The sequence below is a fragment of the Oratosquilla oratoria genome, chromosome 30 (genome assembly GCF_046742065.1).
Source record: "Oratosquilla oratoria isolate Oo_2021 chromosome 30, ASM4674206v1, whole genome shotgun sequence".
Classification (NCBI taxonomy): domain Eukaryota; kingdom Metazoa; phylum Arthropoda; class Malacostraca; order Stomatopoda; family Squillidae; genus Oratosquilla; species Oratosquilla oratoria.
Window position 1 is genome coordinate 40544253 of NC_134806.1, and position 19051 is coordinate 40563303.

The 19051-nt window shown below is 42.4% G+C and overlaps 1 protein-coding gene across 1 annotated transcript; it reads right to left on the reverse strand.

Annotated features, from left to right (window-relative positions):
* Positions 1–1156: 1156 nt before the first annotated feature.
* On the reverse strand, positions 1157–18119 carry LOC143041345 ((3R)-3-hydroxyacyl-CoA dehydrogenase-like). The gene is made up of 6 exons (XM_076213167.1): positions 17691–18119; positions 10332–10448; positions 9751–9944; positions 7752–7933; positions 6729–6859; positions 1157–1767 (listed from the first exon to the last, which is right to left on the reverse strand). Exons 1-6 carry the CDS (start codon positions 17725–17727, stop codon positions 1676–1678), a joined length of 753 nt encoding a protein of 250 aa, XP_076069282.1. The 5' UTR covers positions 17728–18119; the 3' UTR covers positions 1157–1675.
* Positions 18120–19051: the final 932 nt, after the last annotated feature.

Genomic DNA, 19051 nt, shown 5'->3' on the forward strand with positions numbered 1-19051 from the left:
CGCTTTTAGCTCGCTTAGGAACTGCTGGTCTTCTTTTCTCGCCTGCAACAGGAACTGTTTGTCCTCTTCTCTTGCTTTCACGAGACTCTCCACCATATCTTCAAGTTTCTTGGAGCTGTTGCTGTTTCTGGTATGTGCCATGTTGTATTACCGTACTTTCTCGTAGGGAGCGCTGAGCGGAGGGTGTGAACGGCACGAGAGTCACCTCACCCTGATTACCAATATATTTCCCCTTCCAGGATGTAATGGAACTGCCTAGTGTGAGCCTTATGGTCTCTTGCAGTCTCCTTCTTTCTTATGTTCTTATTATTGCCGTACAGCTTCACTGTACGTGGTAATGTGACCTGCACGTGACGCATACTATGTATATATAGAAATTACCTACTGTGCTAGGTTTGTCGCTCTCTCTCTCTCTCTCTCTCTCTCTCTCTCTCTCTCTCTCTCTCTCTCTCTCTCTCTCTCTCTCTCTCTCTCTCTCTCTTCCTACTTGTCTTCCCTTCTCTCTCCTTAATTGAGTAGTTTATATTATGCAGTAAATATATTCTGATCTTAGTCAATGCTTCCCACATCCGAATGTAAGCGTTTTCTATCGCATCAACCAAGGAAAGATAAAGTATTTAATGGGTAACAATAATATTTGAGTTCCGTAGTTGTATGTTTTGAAAAATGATCAACTTTATTTGCTGTTTCATTATTGATTTCTGTGATAAGAGTTGTGATTTTGTATTGAAGAACATCAGAATATTTGTGACTGTTTAGTATTCAGTTACGTTAGCAATATAATACCGAACTGAAAATAATTATAGAAATTCCATTTAAACATCATAATGTCAATGGAGCTGTCTCACTTATCCGTTTTGCCAACTGTGGATCCCATATTTCACTTATGCATACACCAAAAATATTCCCCCCTTACAAGGGGTTAGCCACCTAAGGTAATCGACTCGCAAATTAAATTTACAATAGATTTATTTGATTAAGTTTGATAAATGAACATTTTGCCAAATACATTATCACACAATTCCAATAGCTTCGTGAATTACATATATATCCAATTGCTTATTTGCCAATAAGTGTTTAACAAGACTGCAGTAGGATTATCTTTATTTACCTATGTATTTATCTATTTATTTATTTGTGAGAGAAATTATCTTCGGTTATTATGAAACCGTGGTTGGTTTAGTTATTTATCTATGAGAGAATTATAATTGCTTTGATCATTATGAAGCAGTAGATTTAGTAAATAAGAGTTAAAAGATCCCAAATAGATTAGACTTGTACACATATTTCTCTTTCCTTTTTATGTTTCTATACCCGTGTATTTTATTGCAAATAAATCGAAACCATAACAATTGGTTTGTTGTTTTTTGTTTATTTTCGTTGTTCTTGTCTTAATATTTTTGTTCTTTCTGTTGTTCTTGTTTTTATATTGTTTTGTTGTTGTTATTGTTGTTCGTAGTTTACATTATTTTTTTACTTTGTATTGTTGTTCTTGTTACTTTACATTGTTTTGTTGTTGTTGCTTTTTTACGTTGTTTGCATTGGTTTGTTGTTTTCGTTGCTGTTGTTGCTGCTGCTGTTGTTGTTGTTATTGTTCTTGTTTTGTAGTTGTCGTTGTTGTTGTTGCTATTGTTGTTGTTATTGTTTTTGTTTACACTGTATTTTTGTTGTCTGTTTACATGGCGGCGCCTCCTCCAATCCTGATCTCAGCGCCTGTGATGTAGCTGCTTCGATCCGACAGAAGGAAGAGAATCAAGTTGGCTATCTCTGCGGCGGAAAAAAGAAAATGGGAATAAGAACTACGAGACGGAAAATGGGAATTTCAACTGAAAAGGGAATTTCGATGGAAAGGGGATTTTTCATGGAAAACGGGAAGAAATAAGACAAAAATGGCAATTTCAACGGAAAGTGGGAATTTCGATGGGAAATGTTGGCTTGAATTAATTATTCTGTTTGCCTCTCTCTTTTTTCCTCTCTATGTATGTGTTTGTGTTGCAAGTAAAGTTGATCACTTGAGTGTATTTGGCGAAGGACGAATGAAAATGTTGGTAGAGGTCCTTTAATCTCTTACGTTTTGGCTACACGCCTTCTTCAGAGAGAGTGACAGAAAGACCTCCATCTCGTCATATATACTCAATTACTCTGAGGATTTTTGTCTCGCTGGTTGTCTCGGAAAGCCTACACCGTAACCCCCGTTTGCCGGTCTCCTTCTCTTTGTTAATTTTTATTCTTCCACTATAACTTTCCCGGTTGTTTTGGCTAGGTTGATGAATCCTTCCCTATGTTCGTTGGTGTCTTCAGAAATGATGGTCGCTGCTTCTATTGTTGCCCTGATTTTCTATCATCTTATTAATTATTTCCGTGTTATACTAGTCTAGGAGGTGTCCGTATTTATCTAAAAGTTGTACGTTCTATGATGTTGGATGTCATTCCTGTGTTCGTAATTACGCTTGTATATGTCACGTGACTATTCACCAATGTAAATTCGTAAACATTCCTTACATGGTATCAGAGGTGGGCGGTCCTATTCGGAAATCCGATTATCCGATTCGGAAGTTCGATTATCCTATTTAGAAGTCCGATTATCCGATTTGGAAGTTCGATTATCCGATTCAGAAGTCCGATTATCCGATTCGGAAGTTTGATTATCCGATTCGGAAGTCTGATTATCAGATTAATCGGATTCACATTTTCGAATCGGATAATCGAATCGGATTAACCCCCGCCAAATAAATCAGATAATCACAATCAGACTGCTGAAAATTTGAAGCGATTTGAGATTAATCCAGGTCGACGTCGTCTTTGTTTTTTTGCAATAACATTTTCTTGATAAATTTTTCTATATTTTTCTTGAGTAAATACTTTTTCATTTTATTCTATTCTATTCACACTTTCATATTTTCTCTATGATATAATGCATAAAACATCATGAATAATCCTTAAATCATATATAATAAAAAGCTTATATTTTACAAGTATAAAATAGGTATAATATGCATTTAGTTTTTGTTTGTGGATGCCAACCGTCAGGCCCTGGTGTTTTATTAACTTTGAGTTTGTCTATACACCTTTTAATTTTTTCTTTTGTTATATTTACCGTAGTGAGTAAGTTTACCCCAGACTTTTCACAGGTTTCAGTTTGGAATTCACTTTGAGGTGTTTCGTTTACGAATACCGAGCTAAAATAATTGTTTAAGATATTACACATTCCTTCATTTGAATATTCAAGTTGACCGTCAGCAGATAATAGTGGACCAATGTGATTCCTAACAACCTTTTTATCTCTAATGTAACTATAGAATTCTTTGGGATTCTCTTTGGATTTATCAGCGATGTTCATTTCGTATTGTCGTTTTCTTTTTCTTATTGTCTTTTTTAAATCTCTCTGTATTGATACATAACTTTCATAGTCATTAGATGCACCCGAGCACTTATATTTCTTATAAGCCTGTCTCTTTTTAGCAATACTTTTTTCAGTTTCTTTGTCGAGCCACTTTGGGCGAGCCTGATTTGGGGGAAGTCTGTCCTTAAAAGGAATGTAAGTTTGAATCATCTTAGTGAGCGTATTTTGAAATATTTCCCACATCTGATCTACAGGTCTTTCGTTTAATTTTGGCTCCCAATCTGTAAGCTGAAGCTCTTGACGTAGTCCTATGAACTGAGATTTACTGAAATCGGGTATTTTAGAAACACAAGTATCTATTGTAAAATTCTTTAGGAGTTTGAATCTAACTAAGTTGTGATCGCTATTTGCAACAGATTCACCGACTTCTACATCAGTACTCTATCCAGCCTAGTAACCCCCATCATACTTCTCAGGCGCCTCATCTCAAACACATTCAAACTCCTCTCTTCCTCTCTTATGTTCTATGTTTCTGCCCCGTACAGTGCTGTCAGTACAATCACTACGCCATACAATCTCCTCTTAGTATCCATTCCCAAATGTCTATTTCTCATTATACTTTTTAATCCACCAAGGCTTCTCTCAATCTACATTCTACCTCCACCTCCACTCCTCCCTTTCCTGCTACATTCGCACCCAAATACCTAAAACTATCCACTTCCTCCAGTCTCTCTCCCTTAATACTCACTTCCAGTCTGCTGCCACTCTCTCCCCATCTCATCACCTTACTTTTACCCACACCTATCTTCAACTTTCTTCTTTCGCACACCTTCCCTTGCATTTACTTCTCGCACCACCCCATCCATGTACAAATTGAACACCCAGGGCGACATAACACATCCCTGACGAAGTCCCACCTTCACCTCAAAACACTCACTCTCTCCATTTCTAATCCTGACATACGCTCTACTATTCTCAATAAACTCTTGACTGCTCCTAAAAGCTTTCCTCCTATCCCATATATCTGCAATACCTCACACAGTGCCTTCCTGTCTACCCTGCCATAAGCCTTTTCCAAATCCATAAAAACCCAAAAAACATCCTTACCTTTTCCCATACCTTTCTCACATATCTGTCTTACCACAAAAATCTGATATACACAATTCTACCTGTCATAAACCCACACTGTTCCTCACCAATTACTCCCTCTCTTCCTCTCCTAGTCCTCTTAATCAAAACCCTACCATAAGCCTTCCCAACTACACTTAACAAGCTAATCCCTCTGAAACTACCACACTCACACTTGTCCCCTTTTCCCTTGTAGAGTGGAACTATATAGGCACTCCTCCAGTCCTCCGGCACTCTACCCTCTCTTAAACAAACTTTGATAACCTCACCAACCAGTCCACCATCACTATACCTCCTTTTTTCAGACATTCTGCATGACATCCATCCAACCCAGGTGCCTTACCTGCTCTCATCATCTTAACAACTGCCTTCACCTCATCTTTCCTTATTTCTCCTCCATTTTCCTCACTCATCACGGTCATTTTCTTAGCGCTTCCCACTGCAACTACCTTTCCCTCCCTATCCTCCTTCACATTTAACAACTCCCTAAAATACTCTGCCCATCTTCCTCTTACTGTCTTCTCTTCCATTATCATCTCTCCATCTGCACCTTTTACCTTTTCTTCTCTACTTGATTCGCCTCCTCTTCCTCTCTTAATTTCTTTCCAAAACATCTTTTTATTATTTTCAAAAAATTCTGTCATACTCTTACCCCATTTCACATCTGCTCTCCTCTTTGCCTCCTTTATCTTATGCTTTACTTCTTTTCTCTTTTCTTTGTACCTCTCATATGATTTTCTCGTCCTATTTTGTAACCAATCAGTGAAAGCTGGCTTCTCTTCTACACCCTTCTTTGCTTCCTCATTCCACCACTCACAAAATTTTCTGTCGTATTCTTACCCCATTTCACATCTGCTCTCCTCTTTGCCTCTTTTATCTTATGCTTTACTTCTTTTCTCTTTTCTTTGTACCTCTCATATGATTCTCTCGTCCTATTTTGTAACCAATTTGTGAAAGCTGGCTTCTTCTCTTCTACACCCTTCTTTGCTTCCTCATCCCACCACTCACTACCCTTCCTTCTATTTCCTCCCGTCCTCCTTGTCCCACACACCATCTTTGCGCACCTTACGACTCCCTCCTTGAACCATCCCTATTCCTCCTCCACTCCTAGTTCTACTCTATCCTTCACTCCCTTCCACTCACCTCTCAGCTTCTTCTTGTACTCCTTCTTCTTTTCTTTCTCATTTAAGCAGTTCACTCTAAGCACCTCTCTACCTTTTGTCCTTTTCTTCTTTCTCCATCTATCTTCCATTCTCAACTTACCGTCCACCAGAAAATGATCTGATATTCCCCCACTCTCTCCCCATAGAACATGTACATCCTTAACTCTTCCTACTATATTCCTATTTACCATTATATAGTCCATTAACACTTTATCTACCACCATTCCATCCACCACCCTCTCCCATGTGTACTTATACTTTACTTTCTTCCTAAACACTGTATTTGCTATCATCAACTCTTTCGAGACACATCTCCACCAACAACTCTCTACTACGATTTTTTCCTGGAACTCCACACTTCCCCATCACTCTGTCTATTGGTTCATTTCCTACCCTAGAATTAAGGTCTCCCAATACAACTACATTGACGTTTCTCCCTAATCCCTCTATGCACTCATTTAAATCTAACCAAAATACCTACCTTTCCTCTACATTCTTCTCACTACCAGGCCCATATGCACTTACAAAAACCCACATCTCCTTCCCCAGTGTCTCCTCCCCCACGCACATTAAGACCCAAACCTTAGGGTACTGGTTGGAAAACTCCTAGACCCTCTTATGCCTTTACTTTTTTTAGGAATGTCCCCTGTGGGGCTACAGGGAGAAGGATGCCTAGTCCTAATCCCCGTCCCGTTTTTGTCGCCTCTTACGATTCAAGTGGGAAGACTTGGTGGCAGTATTCTTTCCCCCCACCACAGGGGATATATTTATTTACATAAATAAATGAGATAATTAATGAATAAACAAATGATAGATTAAATTGATGAATAGATAATAGAGTAAGATAAAGAAGTGAATATATGAATTGATAAATTAATTAATAAGTAAATAAAGAAATAAACAAATAAACAAAATAGAACCACTTCTTCATGGTGGATGAAAAGAAAAAGTAATTTCCTCTTCCTCTCCCTCCTCCTCCTCTTCTTCGTTCTCCTCGTCCTCCTGCTCCTCCTCTTCGTCCTCCTCGTCCTCCTGCTCCTCCTCCTCTTCGTCCTCCTCGTCGTCCTGCTCTTCCTCCTCCTCCCCCTCCTTACCCTCGGGGCGTGCAATCCTCCCTAGAGCAATCATTGACCCGTACTTCTCCATCAGCGCCTTCAAGGCCTCCTTCGAGAAGAGGGAAGTGTCTGTGATGCCCGGAAGGATGGCGTTGACCCGAACGCCGTCCCTGTAAATAACAATAACAATAAAGCACAATAACAATAACAGTTACAATGACAATAACGCAAGTACGTAGAGAGACACCTTTTGTCCTTCTGTAGTGGGGTAGGTGGGCAACCTATGGCACGCGTGCCAAAACAGGGTTGACCCTACCACGCCAGTTGGTTTTTGATAGCTTCTTACAGCATCACAAAATAACACCGCTTCTTCAAATAAACAAAATGTGACTACAAGAGTTCAAACTAAAATCAAATCGTCCAGGATTTAACATTCACTGGCATTTCCACAGTAACAGTGCATATGAGTTTACATTAGCTTGCGGACTAAAAAACACTGTTGGCACGCAGGGTTTTACACATCAAAGAAACTGGCACAGGCTTTTCCAGAGGATGCCCACCTTGTTCTAGGTCAATGGTTTTCAACTTGTTTCATTCCATTCTCCCCTTCATGAATTCTCAACATTTGTGTGGCTCCCCTTCATTTTCTCCCAAATCCCACCCCGCAAAAAATGTAAATGATAATAACGATGATGATGATGATAATGATGATGATGATGATAATGATGATGATGATGATAATGATGATGATGATGATGATGATGATGATGATGATGATGATAATGATAATAATAATGATAATAATAATGATAATAATAATAATAATCATTTTATGAAGAAAAAACCTTTGCTTTATTATAAAGTTGATTTCTGCAAGGACAGTGATAGATTTTTTCACATTCCTTACCTTATATGAATATGTATAATTTGTAACCGCAAGCTATGGCCCCCTTAAATTTTTGTTGTGACTCCCTTGAGGGCCCCAATGGCCCCCAAGGCTGAGAACTACTGTCCTAGATCCTCGTGCCCTTCTGTAGTAGAAAGAACTAGATCCTCACTTACCCGGCCAATTCCATCGCAAATGACTTCGTCAGGGAGATGACACCGGCCTTCGCGGCGGCGTAGTGGCCATAGTAGCTCCCGGTTTCGTACACCACAAGACTGGAAATGCAAACCAGGGACCCCTCTTTGATCTGAGCCTCTCTTAGGGCTTTACCCACTGCCTGGGTCACCAGGAACGTACCCTGTAGGGGACATGGATGGAGACATGAGGAAAGCGAGAGGGAAAAAAATCAAAGAAATTAATACAATTTTGGTAACATTATCGTGGTTTTGGTTAGGATTAGAGTTGGCTTAGATTGGGTTAGGTTGGGTGAGGATAAGTTAGGGTTAGGTTAGGGGTAAGCTAGGATTAGGTTAGGGTTAGACTAGGGCCAGGCTAGTTTAGGTTAGGATAGGTTTAGTTAGGTAGGGTTAGGTTAGTTAGGTTTGCTTAGGTTCAGTCTAAATCCCAAGGTCCTCTTTTTTTTTTTTTTTTTTTTTTTGCCACTTGTTACGATTGGACCACCATCTCACCCACAAGGCCAGGGTCACGATGCCTCCAGCGGACTTCACTTGGACGCCTCTGAGGCCAAAGGTAAAAGTGCCAGGAGAGGATAGGCTAAAATCCTTGCAGGCCCTCAACTTTGCCCCCCCCCCCACACACACACATCCCTTGGGTCCAGGGTCCTGTCATATACTTCGCAGTGCCCTGTACACGAATCTCTTCCTCTAGGCCAAGTTTGGGCCAAATAGGCGACCTGGCCATTTTCTTCAAAACTCAATGAACCTGGATTAGGGTAGGTTTGGTTGGTTGAGCTGTGAGGTCTGAGTTATGACTAAGTTAGGGCTAGTGTAGGGCTAGGTTAGGTTAGGATAGAGCTAAAACAAAATCATTCAAATGACGAAACGATTCGAAAGAGAAAATGATTTTCTTCTTTTTTTTTTCTGGATGACGTAGGGTTTTCTACCACAACCTCCCCACCCCACCCACAATATAGAATTTGATTCTGCTTCTTCCTCTTTTATCTTGCTTCATCCACTAACGAGTAGGATCAACCGTCCAACAATTATAACCAAAAACAAGTACCTTCCCTTACAAAGGAGGATAAATCTTACAACAACAAACAACAAACAAAAATAAACAAAAGCAACAAAAAGCACATAACAACCAATAATAACAAGAAACAACAACAACGTGGACCTTCTCGTACAGAGGAAAATAAACGCTACAGCATCAATGGCAAAAACAAACAATAAACAACAAACAACGACCAACAAACACCCGCTCCCCTTAGGAATAGGTACAAACTCAAAATAATAATAACAGCTTTCCTCTACAGAGGAGAATCAATCCTACAACAACAAACAACAAGTAGAATAAACCTCACAACAACAACAACAACAACAAACGAAAGCACTCTCCTACAGAAGAAAATAAATCACACAAAAACGACAACCAATAACAACAGCAAGTACCCTTCCCTTCAGAGTAGGATCAACCCTACAACAAAAACAATAACAAACAAACATCAAACAAATAACAAACAACAACAAATACCCCTTTGAAGGAAAAGAAAAACAGGAAAATCACCCCCCCCCCGCCACCCCTTCCCACCCACCAAACCCACTACAAGGATGAGGTTCTGTTCCGAGAGACCCATCGTAAGTCGAAAATGGGTGCTGGCGGCGGCACAGACGGGGCGGTGGGGATGCCACAGATGGGAGAGGCGAATACAACAAGCAATCATCACAAATGAACCTCATCTTTCTTAAGCACACATATTTGGCAAAATCATGAACAGACAACATTGTATACCTTTGTGCACCACCATGGGAAATTAAAATCTAGGGGAATTTTTACCTGCCAAAACCCATCGTAGCCTCGAAACATCGAAAATCGAATGATCTTAGTAGAAGTTGACGATGACGATCCTACCGAAATCCTCCTCGGGAACAGAAGAAGAAGGATAAGTGTCACCCTCGAACCCACACCATCCCCACCTCACCCTCCACACTTCACCTTGAGGTTGACGTTGACCATCTTATCGAAGTCCTCCTCGGTGACGTCGATGGTGGGGCAGAACTGGATGATGCCGGCGCAGTGGGCGAGAAGAGTCGGAGGACCACCGAAGACCTTCCTGGCGGAGTCGAGGCCGCTCATGACCGAGTCCTTGATGGTGACGTCCATCTGCACCGCCAGGTGCTTCCCCGGGTCTGCGGGGAGAGGGAGTGGCGTCCTCGGATGAGAGAGAGAGAGAGAGAGAGAGAGAGAAAGAGAGAGAGAGGGAGGGAGAGAGAGAGAAAGAGAGAGAGAGAGAGAGAGGGCGATGGAGTGCAAACGTATTGTATTGTATTGTATTGTACTGTATTGCATTGCACTGTATTGTATTGTATTGCATTGTATTGTATTGTATTGTATTGTACTGCATAGTATTGTGTTGTATAGTATTGCATTTCATTGTATTATACTGACTGACTGACTGACTAGAAGCCTTGAGTGATTCTCTACAGTCTTGAGCCAAGTGCTGGCCCCGTGATAACCCTGGACCGCGTGCTTGGTTCGTGATCGACATTCTCCCCCTTACAGAAGAGAGCACTTACTCTTGAGCATGGCGATCGTTTCCTCGGCGCCAGCCACGTTGATGTCGGCAACGGCAACTCGAGCTCCTTCTCGCGCCAACTGCAGGCAGACGGCTCTGCCTATTCCGCTGGCGCCACCTGTAAACGACACAGAGAGATGAGAAAACATAAGAGGATAAGACCATGAGAACATAAGAACAAAGGAAAGGATGAGAGTGCAAGAGAACATGAGGTCTACACTTGGCAGTTCCATGTCCATTACCACCTATCATCCCTGTCCTATTCCGCTGGCGCCACCTGTGAACGACACAGAGATATGAGAGAACATAAGAAGATAAGACCATAAGAACATAAGAACAAAGGAAAGGAGGAGAGTGCAAGAGAACATGAGGTCTACACTAGGCAGTTCCATGTCCATTACCACCTATCATCCCTATCCATAGAGTTATCTAACCTTATCTGAAAACAACCCATTGTTTCGGCTCTTACTACATGGTTACTAAGTCTATTCCATTCGTTAACTGCTCTGCCGCTAAACCAGTTCTTGCCTATTTCCTTACTGAAATTAAGAGCATAAGAATGGAGGAGACTGCAAGAGACCATAAGGCTTACATAAGGTAGTTCCAGGTTCATTATCGCCTATCATCACCATCCATCAAGTTATCTAACCTTCTCTTAAAACCAGTTCTTGCCTGTCTCCTTCTTAAAAATGAAATTGTCTAATTCAGAATTAAGAAAGAAATAGGGCTTTTCCACACGAGCATTCAGGTGCACGGCGTTTTTAACATTCAATGGAGTTCAATAGGACATTTCGCACGACGCGTTGCACGCGCGTAGAACGCGGCGCAAACGCCCAAGCCATCAAGAACCCGCGCGTCTTTGCTAGTTAATCCCACGCCACACTACACTGGCGCGGGGGTGAAAGGTGCGCGCATTTTAACCGTCCTGTGTTGAAATGGCGACTCATTGCCATGGCTGAATGACGCACGCTACTCAGTTCATCCCTGGCATTTCTGTTTTTGTACAAGTGATGTTGCAATTGCCACAGGCATATGTTACACTTGTACAGTTCTATCAGTTGAATAACGTCCTCGCGACACCAATAGAGCTGCAACTTCTGTGATATGATGAGTGAGGCGGTTTGGTGGGTCTTCTGTTGCGCTTCATAAATCCACCACTGCTAGGAGAACAGTGGCACGACCCCGCGCGTCTCAATTTGAGTGTGTTGCGGGGACCGCCGGAGTCAGCTCCCCACGATTTGACGCGTAGAGTGGCGGGGCCTTTAATAGTGATGATGGGAGCTTGCACACAGCTTTCTTCCGTGTGTTCTTCATCTGGAGGAGATGGTAGATGGCTGGAAGGAAGATTCGGACGGGAATGCAGGGCGGCAGCGACAGGAGCCTGCTGGTCTATCAGTGAAACGCGTGTACAGAAATCTGACACCCGTGTGAAAGAGGCCATACCTTCAGATGGTGTACACACACTTCGCAAATGGAGAATAGTCGGAGGAAATAACGTTCAGAACGTTTGATGGCCGACAACATTTCTGTCCACCTTGAAGAGGACCTCGGGAGCTTTTGGGGACACACACACACACACACACACACACACACACACACACATACATACATACATACATACATACATACATACATACATACATACATACATACAAACAAATACACACACATACACACATTCTTGAGGGTGTTACTTGCTTGCCTGCTTCACCTTTAACCTCCCCCTTCCCCGTCCCTTACCCACACCCAAGTCTGAAGATGACTCGACAGTCGAAAACGTTCGGTCCTCCGACATCTGAGAATAAATGTTATTTAGCAAAGAACCTTGAGACGTAAAACCGAATCACTTGCGACGTAAAACCGAAACAATTGTGGCGCAAAACCGAATCACATGTGACGTAAAACCGAAACAATTGTGACGCAAAACCGAAACACATGTGACGCAAAACCGAAACACATTTGACGCAAAAGCGAATCACATGTGACGTAAAACCGAAACGATTTGACGCAAAACCAAAACACTTGTGGCGTAAAACCGAATCACATGTGACGTAAAACCGAATCACTTGTGACGTAAAACCGAATCACTTGTGACGTAAAACCGAATCACATTTGACGTAAAACCGAATCCCTTGTGACGTAAAACCGAATCCCTTGTGACGTAAAGCCGAATCAATTGTGACGTAAAAACGAATCACTTGTGACGTAAAGCCGAATCACTTGTAATATAAAGCCAAATCGTTCTAGCCAACGCCAGGGAAGGATGTACAGATGAATGGGGGTTGGGCACCAAAAACAGACCAAAATTATACATGGGCTTAGAAATTTACCTTACGAAAACAGGCTTAGGCATCTTAACTACATATACCAAGGCTTTTTCACCCTTACAAGGGAGGTAGCCAAAAAGGAAAGACATAAAATCATTCCCACCCATACCATCCCTGAATACACTCCACACCCCTCCACCCTCCCTCTTATCTTAGCACCTCCTGAATGACGGGTCATCCCTGCACCTTGTCCACTGCCCTGGGTCAGAAGCAGTGTCGCAAGACACAGCACATCCACAGCAAGGCCGCTTCATTAAATCGGCGACCCCCCCTCTCCGTTCCCCCATGCATAAAAGGAGAAGATGGGGAGAAATCCCTTCGGGCTGCGTCAAATTTTGCTCACACATGCTACCTCACCCCCCATCCCCCTGCCCATTCCACCTCATGCATCACATCATCATCCATATACAACCATTCTCCATTCACCCCTGTCTTCTGTCCTCCCCCGTCCTTCCTCAACAGACATTCTCCTCTTCCCCAAAGCCCCCTTCACCCCATCCATCCACCTCATCCTAGGACGTCCCCTCATGTTCACTTCCTCCACATCTGCCTTCCATACCTCTTTTACTAGTCTTTCTTCACTCATCCTTTCCATGTATCCAAACCATCCTAATATTCTTTCATCAACCCTATCTCCCAACTCCCTTTCCACCCCTGTTCTCCTCCTCTCCTCCTCATTTCTCACTCTATCTAGCCTAGTAACCCCCATCATACTTCTCAGACACCTCATCTCAAACACATTCAAACTCCTTCTCTCTTCCTCTCTTATGTTCCATGTTTCTGCACCATACAGTTCTGTTGGCACAATCACTCCTTCATACAGTCTCCTCTTAGCATCCATTCCCAAATGTCTATTCATCATTACACTCTTCAATCCACCAAGGCATTTACTCACTTCTCTCAATCTACATTCTACCTCCACCTTTTCCTGCCACATTTGCACCCAAGTATCTAAAACTATCCACTTCCTCCAGTCGCTCTCCCTTAATGCTCATTTCCAGTCTACTGCCACTTTCACCCCTTGTACATCTCATCACCTTACTTTTACCCACATTTATCTTTAGCTTTCTTCTATCACATACTCTCCCAAACTCTGTCACCAACTTCCTCAATCCCTCCTCCGATCCTGCCACAAGCGCAGTGTCGTCCGCAAACAACAGCTGGCTCACCTACCACTTTTCTCCATTTTCTTTAACCATCTCCAATCCCTGACCCACTACCTTTGCATTTACCTCTCGCACTACCCCATCCATGTATAAGTTGAACAGCCAGGGCGACATAACGCATCCTTGACGAAGTCCCACCTTTACCTCGAACCATTCACTCTCTCCATTTCTAATCCTGACACAAGCTCTATTACTCTCATAAAAACTCTTGACAGCTCCTAGAAGCTTTCCTCCTATCCCATATATCTGCATAACCTCCCACAGTGCCTTTCTATCTACCCTATCGTAAGCCTTTTCCAGATCCATAAAAGCCCAAAAAACATCCTTCCCCTTTCCTATAGCTTTCTCACATATTTGTCTTACCACAAAGATCTGATCTACACAACCTCTACCCGTCCTAAATCCACACTGTTCCTCACCAATTACTCCCTCTCTTCCTCTCCTAATCCTCTCAATCAAGATCCTCCCATAAGCCTTCCCAACTACACTCAACAAGCTAATCCCTCTGAAACTACTACATTCACACTTGTCCCCTTTTCCCTTGTAAAGTGGAACTATACAGGCACTCCTCCAGTCCTCCGGCACTCTACCCTCTCTCCAGCAAACATTAAATAACCTCACCAGCCAGTCCACCATCACTGTACCTCCTTTTTCCACACATTCTGCACGGCATCCATCCAGACCAGGTGCCTTACCTGCTTTCATCATCTTAACAACTGCCTTCACTTCATCTTTCCTTATTTCTACTCCATTTTCCTCACCCATCACGGTCATTTTCTTAGCATTTCCCACTGCAACTATCTTTCCCTCCTTACCCTCCTTCACATTAAGCAACTCCCTAAAATATTCTGCCCATCTTCCCCTTACTGCCTTCTCTTCCATTATCATCTCTCCATCTGCACCTTTTACCTTTTCTTCTCTACTTGATTCGCCTCCTCTTCCTCTCTTAATTTCTTTCCAAAACATCTTTTTATTATTTTCAAATTTTTCTGTCATATTCTTACCCCACTTCACATATGCTCTCCTCTTTGCCCTCCTTTACCTTTTGCTTTACTTCTCTTTTCTTTTCTTTGTACCTCTCATATGACTCCCTCGTCCTATTTTGTAACCAATCTGTGAAAGCTCGCTTCTTCTCTTCTACAACCTTCTTTGTTTCCTCATCCCACCATTCACTACCCTTCCTTCTATTTCCTCCTGTCCTTCTTGTTCCACACACCATCCTTGCACACTTTGTGACTCCCTCCTTGAACCATCCCCATTCCTCCTCCACACCTAGCTCCACTCTATCCTTCACTCCCTCCCACTCCTCCTTCAGCTTCTTCTTGTACTCCTTCTCCTTTTCCTTTTCATTTAAAGAGTTCACTCTAAGCACCTCCCTACCTTTTGTCCCTTTCCTCTTTCTCCATCTATCCTCTACTCTCAACTTACCTTCCACCAAAAAATGATCTGATATTCCCCCACCCTCTCCCCTTAGCACATGTACATCCTTAACTCTTCCTATCATAATCCTATTTACCACTACATAATCCATCAACGCTCTATCTACCACCCTTCCATCCACCACCCTCTCCCATATGTACTTATGCTTGACTTTCTTCCGAAACACTGTATTTGCTATCATCAACTCTCTTTCTAGACACATTTCCACCATCAACTCTCCACTACGATTCTTTCCTGGAACTCCACATTTCCTAACCACTCCATCAATTGGACCATTTCCTACCCTAGCATTAAGCTCTCTCTGGAAAGATATAGAATGCGGGATGATCTAATAGAGGTATTCAAATGGGTCAAAGGCTTTAACAAAGGTGACGCAGGCAAGGTCATCATGCTAAGACAGCAGAGTAGGACTCGTAGTAATGGGTTTAGATTGGACAAACTTAAGCTTAAGAATGAAATAGGCAAGAACTGGTTTACCAACAGAGTGGTTAACGAATGGAATAGGTTTAATAAAAATGTAGTGAGCGCTGATACAATTGATTGTTTTAGAAGATTAAAAAGATGGGGATGATTGGTGGTAACGGACATGGAACTACCTAGTGTAGGCCCTATGGTCTCTTGCAGTCTCCTCCATGCTTATTTTCTTATGTTCTTGTATCCGGGAAGTGTACTAATCCTTATCACAAGCACTCAACCACTTACTTTTTCCTTGTAATCGTGGATTTCATCTCTCTTATCTTATCTCCTCTCGTTAATTGTCGCTGATTAAGATCACTGTCCAGATGTAATCACCATTTCATGAAAAAAAAATCACCACCACATTCCCACGCAGTAGGAAGTGAAAAACCCACGGTAGGGCAAAACCATGCCAGCTGCGAGAAGCCACCCTCTTTTTAGGCCAACGTTGGGTCGCAGTCCAGCATCACCATGATTAACCCACTCTCAGGAAGTGGGAAGAGATAAATTCCTTGTATGGTAAAGCCCTGTTAGTAGCATGCATACATACATATACCAAAGGATTTTTTCCCCCTACACGGGCGGTAGCCAAAAAGAAATAGGCATAGAAACCACTCCCACCCATTCCATTTCCTATATATTCCACTCCCCTCCACCCTCCTCCCTCTTATCTTGGCACCTCCTGGATGATAGGTCATCCTATCCACTGCCCTGGGTCAGAAGCAGTGTCGCAAGACACAGCACATCCACAGCAAGGCCGCTTCATAAATTCGGCGACCCCCCTCTCCCTCCCCCCATGCAGAAAAGAAGAAGACGGGGAGAAATCCCTTCGGGCTGCGTCATTTTTTTTTTTTTTTTTTTTTTTTTTTATCAGCAAGCCCTTTTTTTTTTTTTTTTTACTTTGTGTCACCTCCTTAGTTTGCCAGGGCTGTCTGGAACTAGTGTGGCGAGCCCGCAACGGGTCCCAGGACTCGAACTCACGACCATCTGCTCATAAGTTCAAGACGGAATCCACTAGGTTACCGCGCGGCCCAATGAGTCACGGGTTGGCTTCACGCTTTAGCTCGACACCGTTTCAAGTTGCCAACATCATAGCTCAAGGCTAAATTATTGTGTGCGCTGGTAGCGTCATCGGAAGTGTGATGTGGATTCGAATCCCGCACTCCTCTCCGATTCCCAGTTGTAGTGACTGTTTGTTACCAGCCCTCCATCCCACAATCCCTCAAGTACATCGTAGGGCAAAAGTGACGGCTTCGGCCACAGATACTCAGCGCCTCCTGGCGTAGCATACTCCTCGTATTCTCTTCTTGCAAACAGTTGTCAAACATATTTTTCACAACTAGAGGATTTTTTGTTATCCTTGTCCTTGATAAACGGTGATAAGCCAGAGAAAGGCTGACTGGTGGCCTTGCTGTGGAGGTGCAGTGCCATACTGCATTGTGTCTGGCCTGAGCTGTGTGCCGAGAAACAGGCATGACCCTTGATACACATGGACTAAAAAAAAAATAAAAAATAAAAACAAGTGTGTGTGTGTTGGATGAGTGCGGGAGTGGGTGCATGCCTCGGCTAGCTACATCCCATGCAAGGGGGTAGAGTCCTTTGAGTATATAGATAGATTCATCTCTCTATCAGCTTCACCTGTATTTCTTCGACCTTTTTATACAACGAGCAATGACATGCAGCGACTGCTCTTCTCATCTTCGTTCTCTTTCTCCTCCTCCTTCTCCTCCTGTTCCTGCTCCTCCTATTACCACTACTACTGCTACTACTACTAGTAATAATGATAATATTGATAATAAAAATAATAGTAATGATACTACTACTACTACAATCCCTTGACAGAAACAGCCTCACACCAACCGGACACGGATATCAGCCCAGTGTTCCTTATCTGTGTTGGTAGACACTTCCTCCCCTAGCCTGAGGTTCTGTGAGTCTGCTTACTCGTTCAAATCGTGTTTGTTCACTTACCTGTGACAAGTGCCAGCTTGCCCTCAATGCCCTCCATGGCGACTCTGTTCTCTCCAAATCCCTTCGAGTGATACTTAAGAGGACAATTGACCACCGACGACGGGGGAAAGAGTCCTTTTAGTTCTTCTTCTTCCTATTCTTACTCTTCTTTTTCTTCTTCTTCTTCTTCTTCTTCTTCTTCTTCTTCTTCTTCTTCGGAAGTTATTCTGCTTCTACCTCTCCTTCTAAGGAAGTTCTTCTTTTGTTGCTGATGCTTCTTCCTCTTCCCTTTTCTATAGCTTAGGGTGATTTTGAACACCTTAAGTCAAGTTCGTAATTATTAGGATGTGATTGTATCAGTTAGGGTGATATTCTACGTAAAGACTAGGGTGATTAGTATAAGAATTAGGAAAGAATGTCCTTTGCAGTGGCCTGTCAAGCAACGACTGGCCTTCCTTCTATCAGTTGCATACAAGATCAGTTGTTGCCACGCTGTCGGTGGGTCATCGTATCAAGCAGGAAAACTGTTGTACATCGGAAAAAAATTATCATACATTACGTTTGTATATGGACCTAGCAAATGTTTACGTGTTCTTTGATTTATCTATTTGTGTATCTATTTTTTTATTTATCTATTTATTCATTTGTTTATTTATTCATCTATTTATATATGTCTTTATATATTTGTTTAACTTTTTCTTTGACCGACGTAAAAAAAAATCTCTTTTGTTTAAACCAACAATTAGACTTAACAAAGTTTACTGGGCAAAACAGAAATGGATTTTTCTCCCAACAGGTCCCTTCCTATCCCCGACTTCAGATCTTTTCCTCCTACTCCTCCTCTTCCCACTTCATGTGACGTCATCGTCTTTCCCCTAAGCGATATTTGGGCGTTATTGTTGTTGACGTTGTTGTTGGAGTGGTGGTGTTGGTGATGAAGGCGGTGCTGGTGGTGGTGAAGATGGTGTTAGTGATGGTGGTGGAGATGGTGGTAGTGGTGATTGTGGTGGTGTGTGTGTTCCTACTGCTGTTGCTGTCCAGCACGTTTAACCATCATCACAATGGAACCAAATTATAAACTTTTTGTGGGTGCAAAAGCACCCAAACGTCAAATTTTGCTACCAGCAAAACTCTGGTCGTTGTAACTCATGAAAAAGTAAATACACATAAATAGTATGACGGGAGAAACATATACACTATTATTGACATAAGAGTAGCATTTGGTTATACAAATAAGGATGCAATGAAAAAAGTAAATGAATACGTGATCTGACCTAGGTTGGAGTGTATAGCGGTGGTGGTGTGGGAATCGGAGAGAAATGGGAAATTCGAGCCCACAACTAAACAAATGCGAGGGTGTTTGTATGTTCGCCACATAAGAA

Coding starts and splice junctions, on each gene's coding strand:
- LOC143041345 (XM_076213167.1), bottom strand. CDS start 17,727: ATGGAGGGCATTGAGGGCAAGCTGGCACTTGTCACAG. Junction 9,945..10,331: donor AACGATCGCCATGCTCAAGA/GTAAGTGCTCTC, acceptor CTCTCCCCGCAG/ACCCGGGGAAGCACCTGGCG. Junction 1,768..6,728: donor GAGGATTGCACGCCCCGAGG/GTAAGGAGGGGG, acceptor TTTCCGCCGCAG/AGATAGCCAACTTGATTCTC.